The sequence below is a fragment of the Triturus cristatus genome, chromosome 4_1 (assembly GCF_964204655.1).
Source record: "Triturus cristatus chromosome 4_1, aTriCri1.1, whole genome shotgun sequence".
Taxonomy (NCBI): domain Eukaryota; kingdom Metazoa; phylum Chordata; class Amphibia; order Caudata; family Salamandridae; genus Triturus; species Triturus cristatus.
Genome location: NC_140585.1, coordinates 1,178,964,366 through 1,178,989,740, shown reverse-complemented (window position 1 = coordinate 1,178,989,740; position 25,375 = coordinate 1,178,964,366). Strand labels below are relative to the sequence as shown.

The 25,375-nt window shown below is 42.6% G+C and overlaps 1 protein-coding gene across 1 annotated transcript in view; it reads right to left on the bottom strand.

Moving 5' to 3' along the window:
- The window catches only part of LOC146856304 (G protein-coupled receptor 54-like), an 87,797-nt gene that overhangs the window by 11,571 nt on the left and 50,851 nt on the right, over window positions 1-25,375 (bottom strand). Inside the window, exons 3-5 of the mRNA XM_085650720.1 lie at window positions 12,234-12,358; window positions 5,275-5,410; window positions 2,905-3,143 (exon numbers count right to left, since the gene is read on the bottom strand). Of these exons, the coding sequence (XP_085506846.1) occupies window positions 2,905-3,143; window positions 5,275-5,410; window positions 12,234-12,358 (500 nt within the window). The remainder of the gene's footprint in view (window positions 1-2,904; window positions 3,144-5,274; window positions 5,411-12,233; window positions 12,359-25,375) is intronic.

The window sequence follows — 25,375 nt, the reverse complement described above, 5'->3', positions numbered from 1 at the left end:
GGCTTCAAAATTATCCCTATCCCATCAGATCTGTATAAATCTAATTTCCCCTCCTACCCTCCTTATTACGACAACTTAAGGCAGATTTTAAGAAATGGGGCTCTACATACATTACCTAGATTGGTCACATAAATGCGATTAAGATGAATATATTGCCTCAGCTACTCTACCTATTTCAGGGCCTACCGATTTCCATAGATAGGGAATTGTTTGCCGAGCTAAAGATGATACAATTCATTTGGCAGGGTAGCAGGGCCCACTTAGCCCAACGACTATTGACCAGACAGCGACTTTCAGGGGGGTTGTCGCTCCCAGATTTCCTCCTATACTATGGAGCTGCCCAACTCTGAGTTATGACTGAATGGTCTTTCAGGGCCTCGGACAGGCATTTGCTCCATATGGATAGGCTGGTGGCGGGAAGAACTATATAGGACCTACTCTGGAGACCAAAGCAGGACAGACCAAAGAACGCTTACCATAGCATCCCTACAGCTACCACTCTTAAAGCTTAGGATACAGTCACCAAGACTCTGCCCTTGACGACCTTCCCATCCCCATATACACCTATTCACTTCAATCCTGCCTTCTCACCTGCCCAGAGGGAGGGTACCTTTGACAATTGGAGGGAGGGAGGCTGCCTTATGGTGTCAGGCATGTTTGTTCGAGGGGAATTACGCTCCGTTGATAATTGTGCCGCTATTTTTAAACTCCCTTCCACAGAAGAATACCATTACTTTCAGTTGAAACACTGGCTGCGGCAGCCTCAGATGCGTCTCGCCGCTTCCAGGGATCTGCTCCCCATAGAGTGATTTGTGCAGACTTGAGCACAGCGAAGGAATGCATCTCGTTCCTCTATTCTCTTCCCCTTACGATGGGTCCCTCTCAGCCCCTGAGGCATATGGCCTTTTGAGACAACGTCCTGCAGACCACTTTAACAGAGAAACAGTTGAGCTCCCTATATAAAGATATTGCTAAATATAACAGGTCCATGTTTTTAAGAGAAGTCCATTATAAGCTTATGTATGATTGGTACCTATACCACCAAAAATTACACACTCTTTTCCTGAATACGTAAGACAGATGTTGGTGCGGCTGTGGGATACTGGGTGATTTTCGCCACATATGTGGGATAACCCCATCATTCAACCGTTCTGGAGAGAAATTCTCTCCCAGATCAAAACAATTGTAGCTTACACAATATCGGACTCCCTGGAATACGTCCTTCTGGGGTTTCGTGATCCCGGCCAGAAGCACCAAACCTTGGGGGATCGTTCCATCATGTGGCTATGCCTGGGGGCAGCCAAAATGGCAGTGACAGCAGCATGGAAGAAGCAGGAGGCCCCCTCCCTCTCTCAGTGGCACGCATTATGGCCTGAGGGAAGTATTATGAAGTTCTTACTATTGGCTTTGACATGTCATCTTGAATTCTAACTAAGTTTTGCTTGAGCTTTTTGCATGAACAGGCAGGCCCCCAGATTGCTCAAGTTGTTTGGGTTATTCACGTTCAAGATTGCTTTGTTTTTAAAGAGGAGATTGTTGAATGTACCTTCGGAGACTTTTGTAAGCTTTGGTAAGATCAAGGCTGGAACATGTGAGAATGCAGGGGGAATTGTGGGAACTCCTTTTGCCTTTGGAATGCTTACATGGGAGGTGGCCAATTCCAGTAAGTTTCCTTGGCGGAGAGGGAAGGTCTCTCGCAAACTTCTAGTGTGTTTTGAGATTATAAAGCAGGGGCTTGCTGACTTAGAGACTGGGATTGTTCAAGCCTGAATGGTGGACGCATCTTCAGTGCAGCAGTTCCCAGTTTTGCTGAGTCTCTTGTTCCCAGCTGTGAATCCCCCAGTCTGGAGTGGGCCAAGATGAACTTTGCAGCCGGTGACGTATCTTGCTTTTGATTAGTGCTATTGTGATGCGTGACTGTTTGTGTGTTCATATTCAGTTTCCAGTGGCTATAACAGTCACTGTGATGCATGACTGTCAGTGCGCACCTTCAGTTTCCAATGACTACAATCATCTGAGGTGTTTTGTTTGAGTATTGACTTTGTGATGTGTGAGTGAGTCAGAGTGTGCATCCAAAGTAATCAACTGCTGTATTTAGTGTATATATCTTTCGGATTCCTTGCAGGTCATCCAGTATAACTTGCTTATTCTTATGTTTATGTGTTTATTATTATCCATGTCTTTTACAGTTGCATTTGCCAAGTGCGTTATTATTGCTTGCATATATATTTGACATCTGGGAAAGCCTTTCTGTTAGAGAGCATTGCATGAATAAAACCTCAAGCCTTATCCTGAAAAGAGAGTTTTTGATGTGTTTCATTTTATAAAGTGTAACCACTTTCTAGGTGGTGTTGAGTTATATGTATTGCTTCATCGTGTTTGAGCCACTGTGTGAGAGTGGCATTCTGTATTATCTGACTGAGGGTGAAGCAAGACAATCGCTTACCTGGGTATTGTTACCGATGTATTCTACCAAAAGCTCTCCCACATCCTTCAGCAAGATGGAGTAGCACTCATCCATCAAGGTCCATTCCCTGGTATCTATCATCCATGGGCTCACACACTTCAGCACTACAGATTAGCACTTGGCCACCATTGTCCCATACATGGCAATTGCTATTGATGGATTCCACCCCGTATCATGATGGAGTAGCATGCATCAATAGGGGTTCCCTACCTGCTAGCTATAACCCATGAGCTCACTTGCTTCAGGACAGCAGAGTAGCACTTGGTCATCAGTGCCCCACATCCAGTCATTTGTACCGATGGGTTCTACCACCTGTTGTCGCACACTCTTCTGCATGATGGAGTAACACTCATCCAACTTCCTTATAGGCATCTATCATCCATGGTCTCATATGTTTCAGTACATCAGATTAGCACTTGACCATCAGGGTCCCTTACCTGGTAATTGTTGTCAATGGGTTCTACCACTGGCTGTCCCACCCGCTTTAGCATGATAGAGTAGCAGACACAGATGGTGACCAGAGGCAGAAGGTAAACGGCCAGGAAGGCGTAGAGTAGGAATCCCTTCTTCTGTGCCTCTGTGGGGAACGCTTCCGTGCAGTAGGTACGCAGGCCATACCAGTATCCAACTTCAGTGCGGTGGTACATGGCCACGGGCAGAGACAGGAGGAAGGATCCTATAAGAACAAATACCACCAACAAGAGTAAATTAAAACAGCAGTATGACATCACACTTGCCAAGAAACAACACTGTCACTATAATATCCAAATGGCAAAAAACACAATAACAGCTTTGTCTAGGAAGTCAAGTTTTTAACTTCAGCCTGTAGTAGATGGTCAGGCGTAAGTAGGGCGGCTGTGGCTAGCTATTCTGCATTAGCCGAGGCTTGGCATTTGCACTGGCACCTGCCATGTATCTTTATTAGTTTTTTCACTTTCTCAGCTATTTTGCTGGGACTATTATTTTCATCTTGCCCTGCGGTTACCCAACCGAGAACCTCACCCAGTTGGTAAACTTTTCCTGCATTATAGCGTGTTTATGCTCATCATCCAAGAGCAAATCCCTTTGTATGAGAGTGGCCACAGGACTGTCAAACGGTTAATAATGGAAGTAAGGGATCTTTATTTCCCATAAGTCATGACTCATTTTCATAGTGGCAGAACACTGCCTCCATCTCCTCCAACCTTCTTCTTCACACTGTGGAATTGAACTCTTTGGATATCTATGACGTCCTCTGCCAACCTCAGTCAGATTCACCCCTTACTCCTCACCAAGGTCCAACCTTGCGGGTCCACATGCAGCAAGCCCCTTTTTTACCCCTTAAGTACTACGTTGATTCTGCTGGTCTCCTACTTGGACTTTTAGGTAAGCTGGGGTTTTCTCAGGCAAATGTATGGTTTTGTCTGCACAGGGGACCACGCAGAAACCACCCAGATGGTGGTAAGCTAAGGAAAGCTATAAAACACCTGGATGAAACAAGAATCCACATACAGCATCATAAACATTAAGGAATTCATCAATCCTGAAGGAAGGTTGGCAGCCATGACAATGGCACCATACGCAATGGGTAAACATCTACGTCAGAAGGCAGGAAAGGAAAGAATGCCGCACTTTATCGGACAGGTTAAATTAACCATCCTGTAGTCCTAATAGTGATGGAAAACTATAATGTAGAAATAATTGTACTACATAATGGCTGGGAAAAGCCCTGCAATTTTTCCCATCTGACAGAGAGACAATCATGTAGCTCACCAGGCTCCCAGCCTCTATTCTCCCTTCTCGTCAGACTTCTTCCATAAGTGCCTGCTGTGCTTTTTATGCAGCATCCTTGGCTTACTGTTCAGTTTGCGACACTGTGCAACTCAAAGAGATGTGTGCCCTGTCTACCGGCTGTCACAAGGACATTCCCTCCAGCCTTAGAACACAACTGCCCTCCACTCATGAGGACTGCAGGTTCCCTCCTCCTGCCTGAGACCCGCCCGTCCAGCTTCTCCATGGCTTACTTGGTGCTTTGGTTACAGGTGGGGGACACCAGCACTCATTTTTGAGGACCAGGACTTATTTTTCATCATCAGACTTTGACAGTGCAAGAAGAAGAAAGGCAGAAAAGGGACAAGGAAGAAAAGCAGTGAAAAAGATAGAAAGCAGGGATGAAAAGGAACTTGAAAGAGTGAGGATATTAGACGAGAAGCCTAGGGTGCTGGATTAAAGACGCATGAGGTGGAATCAATACTAGGCAGGCTTGGCATTCAGCAGAAGTGGCATTAAGCAGCGCTGGCAGTGGGCGCCTTCAAACAACTCAGGCCCCTGTACTTATTTGTATTAAAAATGTTTACAAGCTCAGCACTGGCTTCCCATAAGTCACAAAAGCTCAGGGAACTCTCTCCCAGGTGGCACTACTTTTGCCCTGATTCGCATATGATGGAAAGTGGTGGCTATTTTACAGACAGTGGGCATTCCTCTTTAAAGAGTTAACCAAAGCTTTTTCTTACATCTTGGATTTGAAATCCAGGAGGTGTATATATGGGCGAGCTGCCTACCTGACTTATCAAAACCACAAGCAAACATGTTTACTTGGATCAAAAAGCATCTGGGAAATGTCAGAATATGGAGCACTAGTTGATTCTCTGCAGTGCACTCAGTCAATGCAAAAAGAGCATGGCACTGGCGCGTGAAGGCACAGGTCTTAAAATATCCCTATTACAACATTCATAATCCTTACACATTCTGCAATCTGGGAAGAATTCATGGTTGGCATCATTTTCCACTCACAATGCAATGTGGGAAACGTAAGTGGAGGTACGTACCAATCCATATGGCCACACTGACTGCCATGGCAACGCGAGGGGTTCGGTGACGTAGAGACTGCAGAGGGAACAATGTGGCATAGCAGCGGTCCACACTCATGGCGGTAAGAGTGATGCAGGTTGCCTGGACGGTCACCTATGCAGAACAAAATGTGAGTTCAGTTTAGACAGCAAAACTAAGTGTGGTGTGAGCTTGGTGCAGCATCAAGCTACAGGTCTTCTCAGGTGTTGGCTGAACACAGAACTAGACCTTGCTCTGAAGGGTATGAGTGAATGATTAGCTAACAGAGTTCACCACTCCACATCTGTGCAGTTACCTGCTGATCTCTGAGGGTGGTCATGCAATCAGTGTCAACCTTTAAGATGGAGGTTGTACATGGGTATGGAATGACAAGATGGAGGACGATGTGACCAAAGGCTGGTGATGTTATCACAGCAGCGCAAATTACATTACCACATGGAAAGGGTTGGGGAAAAGGGTAAGTTGAGCGGCCATTTTGCAACAAGAACTTCTTGTGCCAACTGTACCAGAACAGTCTTGTTCTAGGCTCTCTACACACTGTGCAGCTGCTTGTAGCTCAGCAATTTTTCTCTTTCGCTCCACAGAATAGTTTAAGAACAGCTCTTTATTATTGCACAATCCTCAAATGAATAGTAAACTTGAACAATATGGTGCACTCCTAAAAGGTACGCTCTTACCATCATTTCATATTCTACTGTAGTCTTAATATTTTGTGGACAAACGTATTATTCCATGGCTTCTTCAACACAATAGCTAAAGGTCATTAGAAAATGTCTCCATGCAAGTGCACAACCTTTACTGGCAATACTGTACAACTCAGACCCTTTAATGCCATCATCACACTATTGCTGCATACCTTAAAATCATTACACCACAATTTTTTTTCTGAGTTTTATAAAGTTAAACTTGACCCGAAGGTATCAGATCGCTTTACCTGCGCACCAGTTGCATTTCAGACGGACACATTAATTTTTGCTAGGCACCGGGAGATTAAGGGCCAGACGTACGAACAATTTTAGCATGCGCAAATGGGTTAGCGACCCGTTTGCACATGCTAAAATTGTCATGCCATGAACCAACACAATTTTGCGAGTCGCAAATGAATTTCGACTCACACAAAATTGTTTAGAGACTGGTTATTTGGAAGGGGCGTTCCCTTCCAAATAGTGAGTCTCAAACCCATGTACCAATGTTTTGCAACCGCAATTGCGGTCGCAAAACATTAGCAATTACCACCTACTTCAAGTAGGTGGTAATGCATTCGCAAATGGGAAGGGGTCCCCAGGGGACCCCTTTCCCTTTGCAAATGCATGCGAAAATATTTTTTAAGAGCAGGCAGTGGTCCCAGGGACCACTGCCTGTCCTTAAAAAATGAAACAAAAACGTTTCATTTTTTTTTTTTTTTAAGCATCCTGTTTTCCTTCAAGGAAAATGGGCTGAATTTAAAAAATACTGCTTTATTTAAAAACAGTCCAAGACATGGTCGTCTGCTGAACCCAGCAGGCCACCATCCCTGGGAGGGCGTATCATTTCCAATTGGCTCGCAAATTGTGAGAGGCTGATTAATATTAATGAGCCTTGCAATTTTTGACCCCATTGGGAATTGCAAACAGTGTTAAACACACTGTTGTACATTTGATTTGGTGCCTCGCAATTTGCGACAAATTGCAAGGCGTAAAATCAAATGGTCGAACATCTGGCCCCAAGTGATTTGCCCAGAATCACAGGGTGTTGAGCGTCTCTTGCTAAGACTCAAACCCGGTTCCCTAGCTTCGTGGTCGACAGCCATAGCTATTTGGCTACATTAGCCATAGACTACATGTCTTAAAAAACAGTACCATGCTATTACAGATTGCCGTTCAAAAACATGACTCACTCCCAGGTTTTAATAGTCAATATCTCAGTCACTTCTCTAAACTCTGGGCCTGGTTCTCAAACTGCATTTTTGAAGTATTGAATGCAATTCACAAACCTTTGGCCAAGGGCTTCACATCTCCTACCTTTTCTATGCAGAGAAATCCATCAAGGAGATTTCTACACACAGATGTGTTAATCTTTATAGTAAATGTAGGGGGGGACAAAGGGGAGTGGTAAGAGAATGGGGAATAATTACTACTAAATGGGAAATTTAAGGAGGAGTTTAGAGAGAGACATTCTAATGCAAACACACACCTCAAAAGGCAAAGACCATTTCTACACAACTAACTTAAGTTACAACAGACCTAAAGGTGTCAAAATGGAGGTAAATGTTCTCCATCCTAGCTTTGGAGTAAGTCAAGCACCACAAATGGCGCTAATAGGTTCTGCAACACACTCCCACAGACAAAATGGAGGCAGGGAAATAAAATAACACCCCATACCAGCAAACCTTAAATCAAATATGTTAATAATGAACAGAATATAAGAAAAAATAAATGTGTAAACATTTATTAAACAATTAAAAATAATGTAAATTATTTCAACATATAACCTTCAATAAAACATACTACATACTAAATAAAAAAAACTGTTAGTGAGTGAAGGATTTTTCTTTGTCCTTGTAAATTTAATTAATATATTTAAATTATCTCATTTTTTAATACACTTTTAATTTGACAAGTTAACACTCTCTAATATTGTATTTTAGTAGTTCTATATTATTTACAAACATTTTAAGTTAATTTATATTTGTATTATAATTAAAATATTTTTATATGTATTTAAACTTTAATAACTTTCTGCAAACATTACACTAGGGAGATCGCCACTGTACATTTGTAAAGTTACTAGTACTCCTAAATTCAGTTGTAGGAGGCTCCACTACCTGAATTGAAAAGGTGGAGACATCTAGGTCTACACCTAGGTGTAACTTTACAGTAGCAATGGTGAATAGAAAGAAAAGTGTGGAATATACAAACTCAAACTTGTAATATTGTTGTAAATTGTTAGGAGGAGGTTGGCAATTTACGATGGTATAGAATCTGTTATGTGTTACAGTTTTCCCTGAGGGATGATTTCTCAAACATGAATGGCATTGCAAGGCCCCCCAGTGTGCTGGTTTCCACTGGTCCAGAAATTGCAAACGTTTGGCTTGTAAAATCTGGTTGAAATTATATGCCAACAACTACACTTTACATTACCTTTGTTTTAACCTCATCTTGGCCATTCTGCTATGTAAACCAAGACGTGCTGTGCAGATTATACTGTGAGGAGTGTGGAAATATAAACTGATAGACCATTCCCGAGGCTCATGTTCAAATTACAAAGTCTGACTAAACAGAGCCTATGGAGACTTGTGTCATTCTAACATAGAAGCCCATTCTAGAAGCTTCCAACCAAGGTCTGCCCTCCACGCTGGATAAAGCATGTACCAAAGAAGATCAGAAAAGATCTGTCTTAGATCTAAGCCAGTCCTGCTGGTATTCCACCAAAATAAAATTATTTATTTTCGTCCTACCTAAATATTGTGGACAAAATAGCGACTTTCACAATATCGTGAATGTAAGTACATAGCGTAAGTTTAAATATACTATCAAAAACAATATAAATATATATATCTATATCTTTAAGGTATGTGGATGTGGAGTTAAGCACATTACATTTATACTATACACTTACCTCCAAACGATTGTGGCAATTGACAAATTTAACAGGCCAATATATTTGTCTTCGATATTCTGCCATACACTCTTTGCCCTACATGGTCATATGACTCAGCTTCTTGATAGCTTTTAGCACTGGCCACCACACTGTACTTCTTAACCAACTCTCATTGGTCTCTAAGGTAAAAGGAAGGGACCTCAAATATCTTGACTACTTTCTTGCCAGCAAAGCCCACTGTGCCAAAGTTGGCACCTTTTACTCTGCCTGAACAGCAGCACAAGTGGAGTAGAGATCAACACTATCACTGCCTGTTTTTTACATCTGTCACATAAGTACCTGGGCAGACACCTTTAGTGAAGGAAATCTGCCTTTTCCACGTGCCACACCAGATGTTTTTCCTTTTGCTGGACGCCATATTTTTCTGGCTTTAGGACTCTGTGCACTTTACCACTCCTAACCAGTAGTAACGTGTCTGTGCTTCCCCTTGTAACATGGTTGAGTTGACATATCCCTAAATGGTATTTAACTTGCCTATAAGTTCTTTGTTTGTGGTACAAAATGTACCCACGTCCTGGATGTTAAATGTTGCTAGTGGAATGCAGTTCCTATTGTGCCATCCACTATAGTGGTAAAAATATGAGCCCAGGTCTACTATTGCAGCCTGTCTGTAAAATTGTAAAACATACACTACAACTTTTTAAGATAAAGCCCTTTTGACAGGTAAAAAAAGTCCTTTTTTGCATTTTAATAAGTCACCCCTATGTAGGCCTTTCAACCCAGAATGCAGAGTGCATGTCATTTAAAAGTAGAACATGTGGAACTTTAATGTTAAAGTGTACTTACAGTGGCTAGCACCCAAAAGGTATTTTCACTGAGGCAGGCCTACCTCTTCATTGTAGAAAACCAGATTGCAGATTAAAATACTAATACTGTATCTCTGGAATGGGACCAGCTAATTAAACAACTATTTTTAATAGTTATTAAAAATCAAATTCAATTGTGGATTTGAATTTAAAATAAACATTACGGAAAAGTAACTCTTAGAAATGTACCTTATCATTGCCTTGCGTTCCTGGAGAATTAGCTCTCCAGCTTTTCCCAGCCAGTGATACGCCTTGAATAGGTATTAAAAGGCGTGGAATGCCCCGCAAGACCACCAAATAGGTTGACCTAAATGGGCAAAGATGTCTCATCTTAACACCACAGACTAAGCAGGGTGGGTCAATCGGCATCCTTTTTGATACTACAGTGTCAAAATGTGCTTCAGTGTCAAATCCTTCTTGAAGGGTCTTCTGGATTCATATATAACACTTAGGGCACACTTGAAAGGGAGAAAACAGGATGCCAAAACGGTTATAATGTGTATTCACTGTATATTTGCTGAAGGGCCCAACTTTTCTCCTTCCAGACTTCTCTCTCTGGGTTTGTTGTAGATACAGTACGTGATCAAAACTGGATATTAGTGTTAGATTTTGAAATGCACTTAGATTACCATAGTACACCCACCCCCACACACACCCCAGATCTCAGAGCTCAAGTTTAATGTAGATGAAGACTTTTTGCATATTGACAATGCCCTAACACATTGCATTTAGGGCCTGTCTGCTGTAAGGCAAACAAGAACTACTGAAAAGTGGGTAGGGTTGGCCCTGCGAATGTTTGCCCCATTGGTCAGGGAATAAGTCCTTGCCTGGCCTTGGAGTTCTCCCATCCACTAGCTAGTGCCAGGCATACATGTGGAACCTCTAGGCACCCACTTCAGAATACTCCTACATCTGCGGAAGATCATGAAAGAACAGAACTGTCTGACTGTGACCTGAGAAGAGCCCTAAAAGGACCAGACCTGCTCTCTCATGAACCAAGGCAAATAAATGGACTCCAAGGGTCAGTTGTATGACCTTCTGCTTGGCTAAAGGGATATTAGGAGCTACAAGAGGCCTTTACCTGGAAGTGCCTAGCAGACCAGTGTCAATTGAATCTGGACTGAACTCTGCTATAGACTTCTGCCTGCCACTCTCTGAGTTTCTAAGAGCCTCCTCTGAGGTCCTGGAGGCTTTAGAATTGTACTACTGCGGTGGGAGTGGGACTTATAAGACTGAGTCAGAATGTAACATTTTTGTCTATGATAAACCTGGCTGGTATATCCGACCCCTGCTCCATCGAGGCCAGCCTCAAATGTGCCTAGGTTCCGGTCTACTGCAAACATTGACTATCATTGGCACTTTGTGCTTTTTCATGCTTTTTCTACTTAAAATTGTAAAAGTGAATATCTCCAGGTCCCCTTATGGGTTTTTGTCATTTTGGCATCATTTTGTTTATTAAATGTTACTGTATTTTTTCATTTGGTTTGGGATTTTATTATTTTCCATTTTAACTTTATTACTGTTTTGGTAATGCATATATCCCTTACACATTGCCCTAAGTTAAGCCTGTCTGCTCTGTACCATAGGTACCAGGGTGTTGAGCACAGGTTAATTTAGTGACTTTGAGGATTCACTCTGGCATGGTTTGTGATTATTCCTTGAGGTTTGTGGCCTTCCACAAAATAATAATCAATTTCCCACATTAAGCATCTTCATCCTGGGTAAACACGTCGGCTTATGACACTCGAATTTACATCAGCTCCCAATGAGCTGTAGGAAAGTAGGCAGGTGTCAGATTGCCTTATGGAAACACCATAACTATCTTTGTCTAAATGTTAGCAAGAATAAGGTCCTTCTGTTTCCGGTCCATCACCCTTTCCATGGTCTGTAATCCTGGAAGCATCATAGGCTCCAACCTATCATTGTCCCTAATCCCAAGAACACTAATCATACAGAGATCATGCCCTACCACTCCTCCTCCATATGAGACCTATTCCCCCCTCTATCATCTGCAACCTTCTCCTATCACAGTGGCGCTTGCTCGGATTGTATTTTATACAGCACACGACCCACTAAGGGTGTGCGAAATTCCTACTGTTTCTCTAGAAACTTTGGTGAAGATTCTCCATCTTGTCGGCGGTGATCAATGTAAAAAACAAAATATCCTACAAAAGGTGTTGCAAAAAACCTGAGAGAAACACCGCATCGAGACGGAGCATGCTCTTGCATTATTAATTTTTTGTTGGGACATTTTTCTGCAAAAACTTGTCTCCAACTACAGAGTTTTGCAAAGTTTACCCAACTTTTCAACCTTCACAATATTCCAAGTATGTAAACTGTGCGGCAAAATTTAAACCTCACCAACTTGTATTCATCACGCATTCTCAGAATGTTTCTTTCAAACTCTACATGAATTCTGCATCCATTTCATAGCAGACCATTACATGTATATTTCCTTGCCCTTCTCTCAGCAGTTCTAACTCCAGACATACCTGCTGTAGATAGTTCACAAACTTGCACATGAAGTCTCCAAAGATCCAACTGGGCAGCGGGTAAAGTGTGGCCGTGAAGGGGACGCAGCACACCAAGAAGATGATGTCAGTGGTGGCGAGGTTAGCTAATGGAAGAGAGAAGACAATTAAACTGCCATAGTCCAAGGACTCCCTTGCACCACAGGAATAACATTTGAGCTCACAGTCATTCATCATATCACTAATCTATCAAGGGGGACTTACACAAACACACACACATATATACTCATACGAACTGTGACCTGATCATTCAAGCTCATACTCCCTTACACAACAGTAATAATAGCAACACTCACACTTATTCTTTATGTCCATAATCATTCAATGTAAGCTCACAAGCATTATCAAATGACCGTGTCCTAATCATTGAGCTCACTCTTTCCTACCCACAGGAATAACATTTGAACTCAAACTCATTCATCACATCCCTAACCTACCAACATGAACTCACAGAGATAGTCATAAAAACTGTGACATAATCAGTCAAGCTCACACTCCCTTACGCAATAGGAATGACATCCGTGCTCATACTTATTCATCACATCACTAGTAGAGCAACATGATCTCAAACGCATGTAAATACTCATATAAACTGTGATTGTATCATTCCAGCTCTAACTCACTTCCTCAAAATTAATATTATCTGAGCTCACACTTATTCATAATATCATTAAGCTAACAATGTGAGCTCAAAAACATAATTATACGAACTGTGGCCTAATCCTAGAACTCACACTGTGTCACATCAGAGGAATAACAACTGAGCTCACATTTTTTCTAGGGGTGGGCGGAACTCGCTGAATTTGACTCTGCGGAATTCCGCTGAAGTACATAAAAAGTCAGTGAGATTCCGCAGAGTTCCGCCAATGGGTGGAAATAGGCACTTTGCACAGCTCGCGCTGTGATTGAGCACCAGTAGTGCATGCCAGTCTGAAAAATCAGCGCGGACGGCATCATCAGGTGCCCCAGAGGGAGCAGCTACTAGAGTTGATTTAGCTGCAGCTCGAGTAGATTTTCTACTCGAGCAGCAGCCTTCTGACCACAAATGTTTGTGCTCGCCTGCAACCACCCAAGTTAGATAAATTATGCCTGATGTCATCCTAGCGACCGGAAAATGTGGTGGGAAGGCCAAATCTTACTCCCGCGCTCCAATTTACTGTTCTGGAGCCTCACGCAAAAACAAATCCTCCACACAGCGATTGGAGAAATTTGGCTGGAACTCCACTTTACACGAGTAACGTGGAGTCACTAAATTCCGCCAATTCCACAAGCGGAACAGAATATTCCACCCACCCCTAATTTGTTCATCAATTTTCTAACCTACTCATGTGAATTTACAGATAACAGATAAAGTCGTACAAACTGTGACTTAATCATTCAAGCTCAAACTCCCTTACACAGCAGGAATAACCAGGGCTCTAAGTGGTGTGGGTCCCACAGGGTTTCCGATCCCGCAGTAATTAAAAACTGACATTGAAATGGGTCCTTATGGGGCTCTCTGTTCATGTCTTTAACTCTCCAGGCAAAAACACTGATAGATTTCTAAAAAATGACAGTAAAATCCCTTAAAGTAATCCATGCCAGCAAAACCATCTGTTTACATTTCACTTGTTTCCCTTAATCTTGCATTCTCTACGATTGTTTATTTTCAGGCTGTTGTTTCTGTATTTATGTTTCATGGCACGATGAAATCTCTGGAGCTCGGGCAGAAAGCAGTGTGAGTTTCTCGTAGTGCCTGTTAGTGGGTCATAGAATTTTTCAGAATATATGCTCATCCAATCCTTGGCAGAGTGCACAGAGTAATGGTCACATAGACAAGTTGCGATTGTGATTCTATAAAAATGTGTGTGAATGACGTACACGGTTGTAAATATATTGACAAAGTGAAAGTAAAACAAAATGCAGTTCTTACATGTGAATGGGTATCGTGAATTCAAGGAGATCTAAGGAAGTAAATGCAGGAGTGAGTGAACAGAGGGTGCTGTAGACGAAAGAGATGAGGTGTGAGTTATGTAGCTGGAGGATTTCAGAAAGATGTGGGGAGTAAAAGGGCATAAGTGTCTAACACAGACTGCAGAAGACTGTGTTGTGCCGGGATAGAAAAGAGGTGTTTGAGACTTTGAAGACCACAATCCCTTCCACTGACCTTAATAATGTTTAATAAATGATTCATAGTTTCAAAATTGAAACAATTTCAATACAACAAGATTGCAGTTATTCATTTATCTAAACAGCTAGCAAGCATTGGCAAAGCCAATAGTTCTGGCTTGTTTTAGGTGTATGTCTGTTGTATTATATGTATGGCTGCAATAACGGGAAACAGCCATTACATTGCATGCTTAACAATGCATGCAATTACAATGCGGTCGTTACAATGACAGCGTTGTTACATCGCAGTCCCATTTTAACGCAAGTCGTTACAACGACTTGCTGTAGGGGGAGCTGTAAGGTAAGGAATAGTATAATTTACTATTCCAATACCTTCCCTACTATTGAACACTCTGGAGTTGGAATAGTAAATTATACATTCCAACATCCAGCACCCCCTATCGCAAGTTGTTGTAATGACTTGCGTTGTAATGGTACTGCGATGTAACAACGCGGTCGTTGTAACGACCGCGTTGTAGTTGCATGTGTTGTAAATGCAAGCGATGTACAGGAATATATTCGCAATAACAGAATGCTCACATAGTAGCACCAAGATACTGGTCAGGTGGCACTTAATGGTAAGCACAGGAATTTAGTGTACATGTGTTAAGCCTCTCTTTTAATGGCATAGGTTACGTCTCTGGGAAAGAAATCCTTGTTATGCTTCTTTGGCCATGCCCCTTTTAGAGCCCCCCTCACACTTTTTTTCATACCACTTAAAACCCTGGGAATAATATTTGAGCTCACACTTCTCCATCACAATTTTAATCTGTCAACGTGATCTCACACAGATATACTTACTCGTACAAACTGAGACCTAATCATTCGCACTCACTCTCTTACACAATAGGAATAATGCCTGAGCTCATACTTTAGCCACTGATTACGAGTTTGGCAGATGGGTTACTCCATCACAAATGCGATTGATATCCCGTCTGCCTTATTACGAGTTCCATTATGTTCCATTGAATATAATGGGACTCTTTATACGGCGGACGGGATATCCGTCACATTTGTGATGGAGTAACCCATCCACCAAACTTGTAATCAAGCCCTTATTCTTCATGTCAATAACCATTGGTATGAGCTCACAAACATGCTAGTACAAAATGTGTACAAATCATTTATCATTTGAGCTGACGCGCTACACTACTGCTCTAAAATGCCAGCTCACATTTATGCAATGAAAGACCCAACCAAGTAAACTCAAACCAACCACTCTGACAATGATCCTAGCAATTAAGCGCATTCAAGCTCTCACGCTGCACGTGCTTTTGGGATCATTGGACTGAATGAAGGAATTTTTAAGTGTCATTTACCATCGAGCGACATATTCAAAGCTACCTGTTAAGAGTTAATGAAGATTACCGGTAAGTGATTGTTTCATTGCTTGACCTGTAGTTCCAAACGACAGTCTACTCTGTTTATTTATGATGTTTATTTAACATCAAGGTCCTTTTACATAGAACACATCACAAATTGAACTGTCTCTTGGGCCATTAAATAATTGATGTTCTGAATATCAAACTTACTGGTACTCATTTTATCACCTTCAAAAGTTAAAAGGCTAAGTACCCCCTGCTCGGATTGAACGATGCACCCTGCATGTTACACACAGATTACTAGTGGCCAGCACATATCTTACTCCAGAGTTTTATGTTGTTCTGCTAACATATTTTTATCAATTTCAGAAGCATGAAGGGCTTAGCAGTCCTGCCTGAATTTAGCCATGCCACGTGCTTGTTACCTACAGACCTCTACTGTAGGAACATTCTACGCAGCTATCTGATTGAAGCGTTTAATGATATTAATATGAACTTGCTTTTATTGACTTCAGGATAAGAATCAGTATTGAGCCTCTGACATGCAATTCCAAAGTGACTCTTACATCTGGTACAATAGCTTTATTTCATCTGACATATCATACTGTAGGTTGTAGTAATGTGCCCCATCTGGATAACAGTCACACATTATGTGGACAAACCTGGCCTCATCCCACTACCAGGTTATATTTATAAACTGTAACAGAGCATCTATATTACTGGTCAATTTCTATAATAATGTTTTTGCTGTCAATACCTCTGTCATAGTGAAATCATTGCAGGAGGCCATAGAGATCAGCCTGAGTCATTTTAACAGCAGCTATGTGATAATGTGGATGGGGGATTTCAATGCTAAAGAGTCTAGTGTCCCCAGAAATGTCATGCTGCTCGCTAAGTACTGATGGGGAGCCCATTACACATTTTTGTCATACTCCTTATAGGGATGTACTTAATCTGCTGCTAATTAGATATAATTTGATGTTTGCTTATGATTCTTCTAATAGTGGCCTAGTTGCTACTCCTACATTTATTGGGCATGGTCGTTTTAGTCTTATTGATTTTATTTTACTGTCATTTAACTTGAGGGCATGGCTGGGAAATTATGCGGCACTGAACTCCCCCTGAGTGATCATAGGCTCATAGCAGTTTTTTTTAAGCAGCAGGCGACGGTTCACCTGCTACCTTTCTCCTTTTCTTCCAATAAGGGGGTTATCATGAGCTGGGCAAAAGTGGATAAGGACTCTTTCCTCTCGGATCTCCTGGCTGCATCTTATAGTGATCTCCTGATATGTTTGGAGGAGATCAAGGACGGGGCTTGAGCAAATTAGAAGCTTCAACGTCATAATAAACATGCAAGGTGGTTTGACACAACCTGCACTAAAGCACATAATTTGTCAACACTCAAAGCTGTGCCAAGAGATCCAGAAATGGTTCGTGCCTGCAGGAAGGTGTATAAGGATTCCTTACAGGCCCTGAAAAGGACACCTAGGGAAGAAGCTTACCACGACCTAGTAAAGGCTAGCAAACTCAAAGACAGCGAGCTTTACTGGCAAATGGTCAATTAAAAGTACTCGGAGAATGTCCAGGAAACTGGGCTCGATACAGTGTTCCCTCCGGAGCCTGGGTCAGGCATTTTTCTCAATTATTTCAGATCCCGTCCCCTGAGAGGGACATGCTCCTAGCACTACGCCGGCAAAAACATCTGCAGCCCCGTTAGCTCCCACCCAATGCCTCTGCAACTTAGACATCAATATAAATTACGTGATAGAGGTCATCAAGATGTGCCCTCCCTTAAAAACCCCAGACCCTGATGCGATTCTGGCAGAGCTGTTCGAAACAAATTTACACCTTTGGGCACCACTTTTGACTAATGTCTTTAGGGTCATTTTATCTATGGGTCCACCCAAGGCCCAGTCACATGCAACTATAGTTCCCATCTTCAAGAAAGGATAAAAGCGGAATCCAAAGTGTTACTGCCCCATATCTTTAATAAACTCCACTGCTAAGATAACGGGGCGGATCCTCCTCGAACCACTGCAAACCTCAGCAACTGATAACAATGTCCTTTCTGATCTCCAGTTTGGGTCCCTTGCCGGCCTTTGCACCATAGTGCAATGACTCAATCTATACCTGTTAATAAACAGGTACACAGTAGCAAAGGATGGCAAAATCTATGGAGCTTACATGGATCTGAGCTCGACCTTCGATTCAGTTAATAGGTCAAAGCTCTGGGAAATTATGACTGATCTCGGGTTCAAGCCCAGTATCAAAGATTTTCTCCTCCTTGAGGTAACTGCAAACATGAGATTGAACCCAGCGGGGAAACAACAGTTTTAGACAAGAATGCAGCGTGCTCCAGGGGTGTGTACTGGCCTCCTTTCTCTGCTCTCCTTGTACGTTAATGGTCTGGAGAAGCAGATACTGAACTTCAGAGCTGATTGCCCTGCGGTTGGCGAGCACAGTATACCGGCTCTGGTCTATGCTGATGATACTGTTTTGCTGGCCAGGACAGCAATCAGTTTGCAGCGATCATTAGATCAATTTTGTGCCTTCATGAATAGCACACACCTGGTGCTAAAAGCAGTCAAAAATTCACATCATGGTCTTTGGTCCCTGAGCCAAGAAAAATAGGGCTTTCTTTGTTAATGAAATGAAGATTTGCAAGATTCAGTCTTATCCCTATCTGGGAATACTACCTGATGATAGGCTGACTTGGGTTTCTTTGAAAGTTGGCAGGGCAGCTGCCTTAGCTAGGAGCACAGAGCCAGCCTTAGGCTTTGGGGCCTAGATTAAGCAGCAAACCCATTACAGAGCTGTTAAATGTTTACAAGTGTAAGTGTTGCTCAGGGGCCACATAGAGAGCCGGTGTCTGGGGCTTTTGCAAACAACTGGGTCTGGAGAAGGTTGGGTTTTATAAAAAGGCTGCTTGCTCACCCAAGTCAACTAGCAATTCCATATGCCACACGGAAATTGGGCTAAGGTGCATAAGTGACTTTGTGAGGTTGCAGCCTTTTTTGTTTTGGTTGAAAATATGAACCAAGGGGGAAACCTCACTGAATCACACAATTCTAGCTGATAGCTTGAACCTAGAAAAGAGCTTAAAATACCTTGGATTGCATACATATCGTAGACTTGCATTTGGCTGGATTTAGATGAGTTGTTCTCCAACCCTTGTGCTTTTATGGCCAGCTTCTCCAGACCATTGACTAAACCTTCTTTAGCTAAATGCACAGAGAAAAAGATGTCACAAAACTCAGGAATGTCCACGGTCATCACCCATGCTCAGATCTGTACCTGTCCTGGCATTGAGCCCTACCTCTCTTGGGTTTACAATCTTCACCACAGGATTTTGTCCATCAGATTACCTCTAAACACCGTCCACTTTCTCGTTGCTACCCTAGGCAAGGTCTGTTTTCTCTGAACCTGCTTGTCTGTCCTTGCGATGGACACTCTGCAGAGAGCACTCCACTTTATTTATTTTTTTGCAAATACGATTCTTCCTTAAGGACTGTGTTTTTTTACCACTCTTCAAGCAGGCAAGTCTGAGACAGTGCAGGGTTGCTATGGAGTTTTTGCAAAAGCTATCGACTGTGAGGACATGCTTCCCAACTGCAGTTTTTAGACAGAGGGCTATACATTCACGCTCTGTAGTTGTCCCATGAAATTGTTTTATGCCCTCGCGCCATGACCTTGATTCACAGTTTTATGATTTTATATGGTAATGTATTTTAATTGATTGATTTTACACACTTCTGTGTGATTTAAAGGTATTCTATCTTTTATGGCAGTTGTTTGACCTGATATAGAACAATGGGTGAAACTCAAGTAAGGTCAACCTGACAAAAGCAGTGGCCGCTCCTCCACTAAGGCGGAGGAGCGTCGCCCCACTGGTTTGCAGCAGTGAAATAAAAGAAACATAAAATGATAATATCTCGTTGTTATTATCATTTTTATGTTTCCCTGCTGCGGCAGCATTGCGGGTGGGCGGGCTGGGCTGCTCTGCTTACAGAGCAGGGCAGAGGAGGAGTGGTTTGTACTCCCTAATTACGCATTAATGTTTGGCCGGCCCTCTCGGACACCCACTTCCCCTTTATCCCACTCCGGCAGGTTCCTGCGTTCTCCCTTTGTGGTTGGTTTTGCCATTTTTCTCCTTTCCCTTTGTGTTTTTTTCTGTCTCTTGTTCTCTGGAAATGCCCGATCATGAAAAACAAGTCTCAGTCCTCAAAAATGAGTGCCTGTTGCCCTCACAGGCAAACACCAGCTCCAATTATGCACTGGTCACACTCCCCTTTTATCTTATGACCTCCCCTCCTCATTTCCTCCATCTGGCGTCTGCCACTCCTTCCTTCTCCCTGCAGCTTCCTTAATACCTTTTCAGTTCTATTTTTCCGGGTTTTTTCCTACCCTTCTTTGTCCATACTGACATATTCCCTCTTAGATAGGTGTGTATTGTTTGGTGCTCAAAAAATACTCCATTACTGTCAGAATCCCACAGCAAGTCATAAATATTATTGATTTAAACATACATTGGGTAGGTATTTGCGAATTTCCTGTCAATCTCCCAGTAACATGAAAGAAAAAGTACGTTTTTAAAGCATGTTTTGTGGTTTTCCACAAATGAATGTTGCTGTGGGCCCTGCTTTGGAGGGTATATAGCTATATGATACTGTTTTCACTCCTTGAATTAATTATATATTCATCAAGCCTGCACCTCAAAGGGAAGGTCCATCGTGGGGAGTGCACGAGGGCCCTCTTTCCAATCCCATTCAAGTATTGGATTCTACGGAGGCACTGTGTTGCTGAGTGGGCAATATTTATGTTAACGGTGGAGCTGCTGGATGTAGGGTGTGCAAAATCCTTAACATTTGCTTTCGCTGAATGTTGCAAATTATGGCAAAATTATATATAATTACACAAAATGCAAAGCTGTCATTTTGCACTATTCTTTATCGCAAACTGCCTCCTCACGTCAATTTTTGGGACAAATATCCCTTTAAACAAGAGGCCTGTGAACAAGAGCCGCTCACGTTGTGTTGTTCCTGTGCGAAGTGCGTTATTCGCTGTAAATGTTTGTAGTAATCAGGTCCACTCTGTTGTGATGATTCAAGTAGGTTTATTAGAAGATGGTACAAGATCACAGGTAGATAAGAACAGGACCAGATGAGGATCAGAGGGAGACCAGTACAAGACCAGAGTAAGACCAGAGTAAGACCCCACCAGGAGCAGCCAGCAGGCAGCTCAGCCCAGTCAACTGTGACTTCTCTGACAGATCCCTAACATTCTGACAGCATCATCACCTTAACATTCCACTTGTGGTAAAATGGCATTGTATTAACATTAGCAGGATATAACATATCCCCCTTTCTCCTACGGAAAACAAAAAAACTAGAAACTGAAAAGAAAAACCTGAGAAAGTGTAAGCAAAGTGATAATACAAAAACAAGGAGAACAACGATCATGAGAAAAGCAGTTTGAGAACAACCATAGAGAAAAGCAACAGAGAGAAATTAAGAAACAGAGAAGAATCAAACAGAAGAATCAAACATAGAAACCATCCTCCCTTCTTACACAACAGCAAAGAAGAAAAAAAAAAAACAACAACGTAAGAGAAAAGGATAAAAGAAAATGCAACAGACTGCCCCAAAACATACCCACTGGCCAGAACAGGAATGAAATGGAGGCTGAAAATGGAAAACGAAAAGAACACAGGGCAACAGATAGCGACAAACGCAGTGGAAGATAACACGGCAGAAAAACAAAAGAAAGTCCAGAATCCACAAGAGACACAAGAAGAAGCACTCAGAAGGAAACAGTAAAGAAGAAAGAAACAAGCAAAATGAGGAAAAAAAAATATAAGAATAATTCCCCATCTAAACACCACTATCTTAAAGCAAAGACAAAATTGTAATGCAAAGATAACAGTGCAAAAACAGCAATAAAATATAATGTCAACAGAACATACTTAGCAATGAAAATATGAATGTATAAACCTGAGCTAAATATGTGAACTAAACTGCATGGGTGAGAACCCACGACTGATCTCTTGAGAAAGAGATGACCTGTGCACCAAACTGGGAACGCTTCCCATACACATATAAGTGTAAAAACAAACTTTGTGTGGAAAAGCCACACAGTGCACTGAAGTAATGTAGCACATATGAGTAGGTACTCATGACATATTCCAATCAATGAAAGGAATGTTTGAGTAAGAACCCCTGGTAATGCAAAAGGACTGTAACCTTTGCATGTGATCCCTATAAAAGGGTAGAACTGACAGAATTTGGGTGGGAACCCGCACTTATGCAATAGGACTGAAACCTTTGCATGGATCCTCTGTGAGAGGGAAACAGAATAGTGCACCTGTGAAAATTGTATAAACGTACAACAAACAGATGGGACTAAGGCCCATAATGTACACCCTGTGTAGGGTAAACTAGACTGTGAATTTAAGCAAATGGGCTACACCCTTGCATAGCTCCCAGGAGGGAGAATCGAGTTGTGCACACAAAAAAAAAAAAAAAAACACCCTATGTAGAGTAAAAAGACAAGCGAACTAAACACATGAGAATTATGTGTACAGAGAGCAAATGGGACTTAAACCCATTGCTGGCAAATGGGACTGAAACCCATTGCAATACCATTGCGATACCCATGTAGGGAAACTGAAAGCATGCAAAAGACAAAAAAAAACAATGGACTCTTGACGACGTGTACCATGATATCGTGTATATACATGGTGTATGCCTAGGGTCCATGAACATGCAAACCTGTGAAGAAATAAACATGAGAACAGCATATTGTGAAGAGGAAAACAAACTGGCAAAAACATTTGTATAAGAGGTTAATGCGTAATGACCATGACATGCGACCCACGCCGGTGAGCGATTACTCACCCGAGATGCTGGATCTAAGTTAAAAGTAAGTATTGGAAATTCATTTTTACAATTTGAAAATGTCATTTCAACCTGACACTAGGTGGCAGCAAAACCCTGGGTTGAAACAAGAAACTGTTCACTTTAAAAAAAACAACGGAGCTCCGATAATCCTTTCAAACTTGTTCTGCCTTCCTCCAATAGTTAAATAACTTCATGTTAAATATTGTTTATATCCGCAAGTGTAAAGAATGCCACCCACCACCAGTGTCCCGAAACAGCATCATGGCCTCTGAAAGAAACTTGATGAACAGTATGAACTTCACTGGATGATAAAATGACAAGCGAAAACAGAGTGAGTGACTCAGACATCGTCACAGAAACGTACCAGATAACATATGGAACAGATGAATGCTACGGCAAGAATCCTTAGTGAAACGTGTACTGTGGCAGGAGTCAAGTTTCCAGGAAAGCTTCCGATGCGAAACACCACTCGCAATAAAGTTAAAAAAAAAATGGAGTGACGCAAGGACGACCTCACCGGGTGGCTTGAGGCAAAAACGTGCTTCCAAACGTGGCACAGCAGCAAGCTGTGGTGAGAAGAAGACGTCACAAGGGATGAATGACGGCTTTGCTGGATCGTGTGAGGAAGGTAAGACTGCATGCGCACCTTTTAAAAGCTGCACGCGCATGCTGAGCGCGAAATGCCAGGCTTGTGAAAACATTCGAACGAGGCGGTTGAACTGCAAAAAGTCGTGAGAGTAGCTGGGGCCCAAATCTGAATAAAATTAAACTTACCCCAGAAGTCCACAATTACAACCGTAGCGAGAATGGTTGTAAGACAACAAAACGCCAAACGGTCACAACCAGACTTGCTTCACCAGTCGTGCAGTGTCGAGTGTTGAAATCTCTGCACCTGAAGTAACACCTTGTAGATGAGAAGAAGCAAAAAAAAACGATATGCAGGCACTTTCCACGTTGTTCACATCAGGAAAAAAAAACCTTGCACAGGGCAAAAGGCCATATACTTCATAAAGTGCACTCTATACAGAGCTGATTGTATGATGAAAGTCACTCTTCAGGCACTACACGAGTAAACTCTGAGTACTCAAAACGCTGTAGCAACAATATGCAGTACCTTGATAGGAGCACATATGAAAGAGACACATGTCTTTACCAGTCAGACGGGGATGTGAGGCAGCTAAAGTCAATAAAGCAGGCTTGAAGTAGGCTTACCCTCACATGAAGGCACAGCACAAGACATGTAGCAGTAGCTCTGGAGAGTAGACGCCCAAGACTGAGTGGGCAACTGCAGAAATAGATCTCCCCAGGCGATTTTCCTCACAGGAACAACTGGCAGACTACTAGTGGGCGACCGATGGGAGGTCACTGGTGGGGTCAGGATGCCAGTTGATGACTTGAGTTGAGTTGCTGGATACTGTAGTATTTTTGAAGTTGCTTGAGGTGACAGAAATTGCTTGAAATCCTTGAAGAGATGACAGTAGTAGGTTCTTTAAAGATCGTCGCCAAAAAACTGTAGTAATCAGGTCCACTCTGTTGTGATGATTCAAGTAGGTTTATTAGAAGATGGTACAAGATCACAGGTAGATAAGAACAGGACCAGATGAGGATCAGAGGGAGACCAGTACAAGACCAGAGTAAGACCAGAGTAAGACCCCACCAGGAGCAGCCAGCAGGCAGCTCAGCCCAGTCAACTGTGACTTCTCTGACAGATCCCTAACATTCTGACAGCATCATCACCTTAACATTCCACTTGTGGTAAAATGGCATTGTATTAACATTAGCAGGATATAACAATGTTTTTACTGTAAATAGCACAAAATCACGCAAAGCAGTGCAATGCGGAAATTTCAAGATTTCGCCATAACAAGCCGGCGTAATTTGCCTTTCGCCCAGACCAATTGTGTTGCTGGCTTGGCCATCATATGCCCCTAAGTGCTCAAGCCATACTACTGTTCAGGATAAGCAGCACCTGTGTGTATTTTCTATTTAGACCCTTTGTATGCAAATTTGGCTCAAATCCTGAAACATGGTATGACTCAACTCAAGCCACCTGGAGCAGTGATGGACAACTCTACAGTAGGGGGTGACGCGTAGCTATGACACTGCAGATGGAAATATCTGCTAACAGATCTGGTCACTCCACACACGCAGCTGACAGAAGAATATGCCATTCATTCGGCCAAATTTTCATTCATGATTTTGAAGAGACAGGCTTTGTAAACCTCGCCCTGCTCCTCGCGAACGGGTCGCCTGATTGACAGAGGAGCGCGCCAATAAATGTGCTGCCCGCCCGGTTATAGGATAGCCCCATGGAACCCGCAGACCTAATCCGTTGTTTAGTAGGCTTGATGCGTCCCGCGCCACCTGCTGCACGCGGGAGATTGAGCGGCACCAGCTGGAATTCAGAGTAAGTATTTATCGAGCAGGACGCCCAGCAGAAAGGGCGCCCATCGGTCAATGACGCAGTACCGGAGGAGACGACTGACCTTTGCTGCGCCGCGTGCCGCAAAGAAAGCAATGAGCAGGCCTGCCAACAGCGCTTACTGCCGGCGCAGCTGAACAAAGACTGCAGACGTGCTTTCAATTTGCTTCGTTTTCTGTAAACGAGCAGATGGTTGGTGTGGCAACACCGATACGAGATAAACAGGACCATTAACACCCGCCGCCACACCGTGAACGGAGGGACGCGAGGGAACACGGAACCGCTGTCAATGACATCGAGAAGATTAGGAGCGAC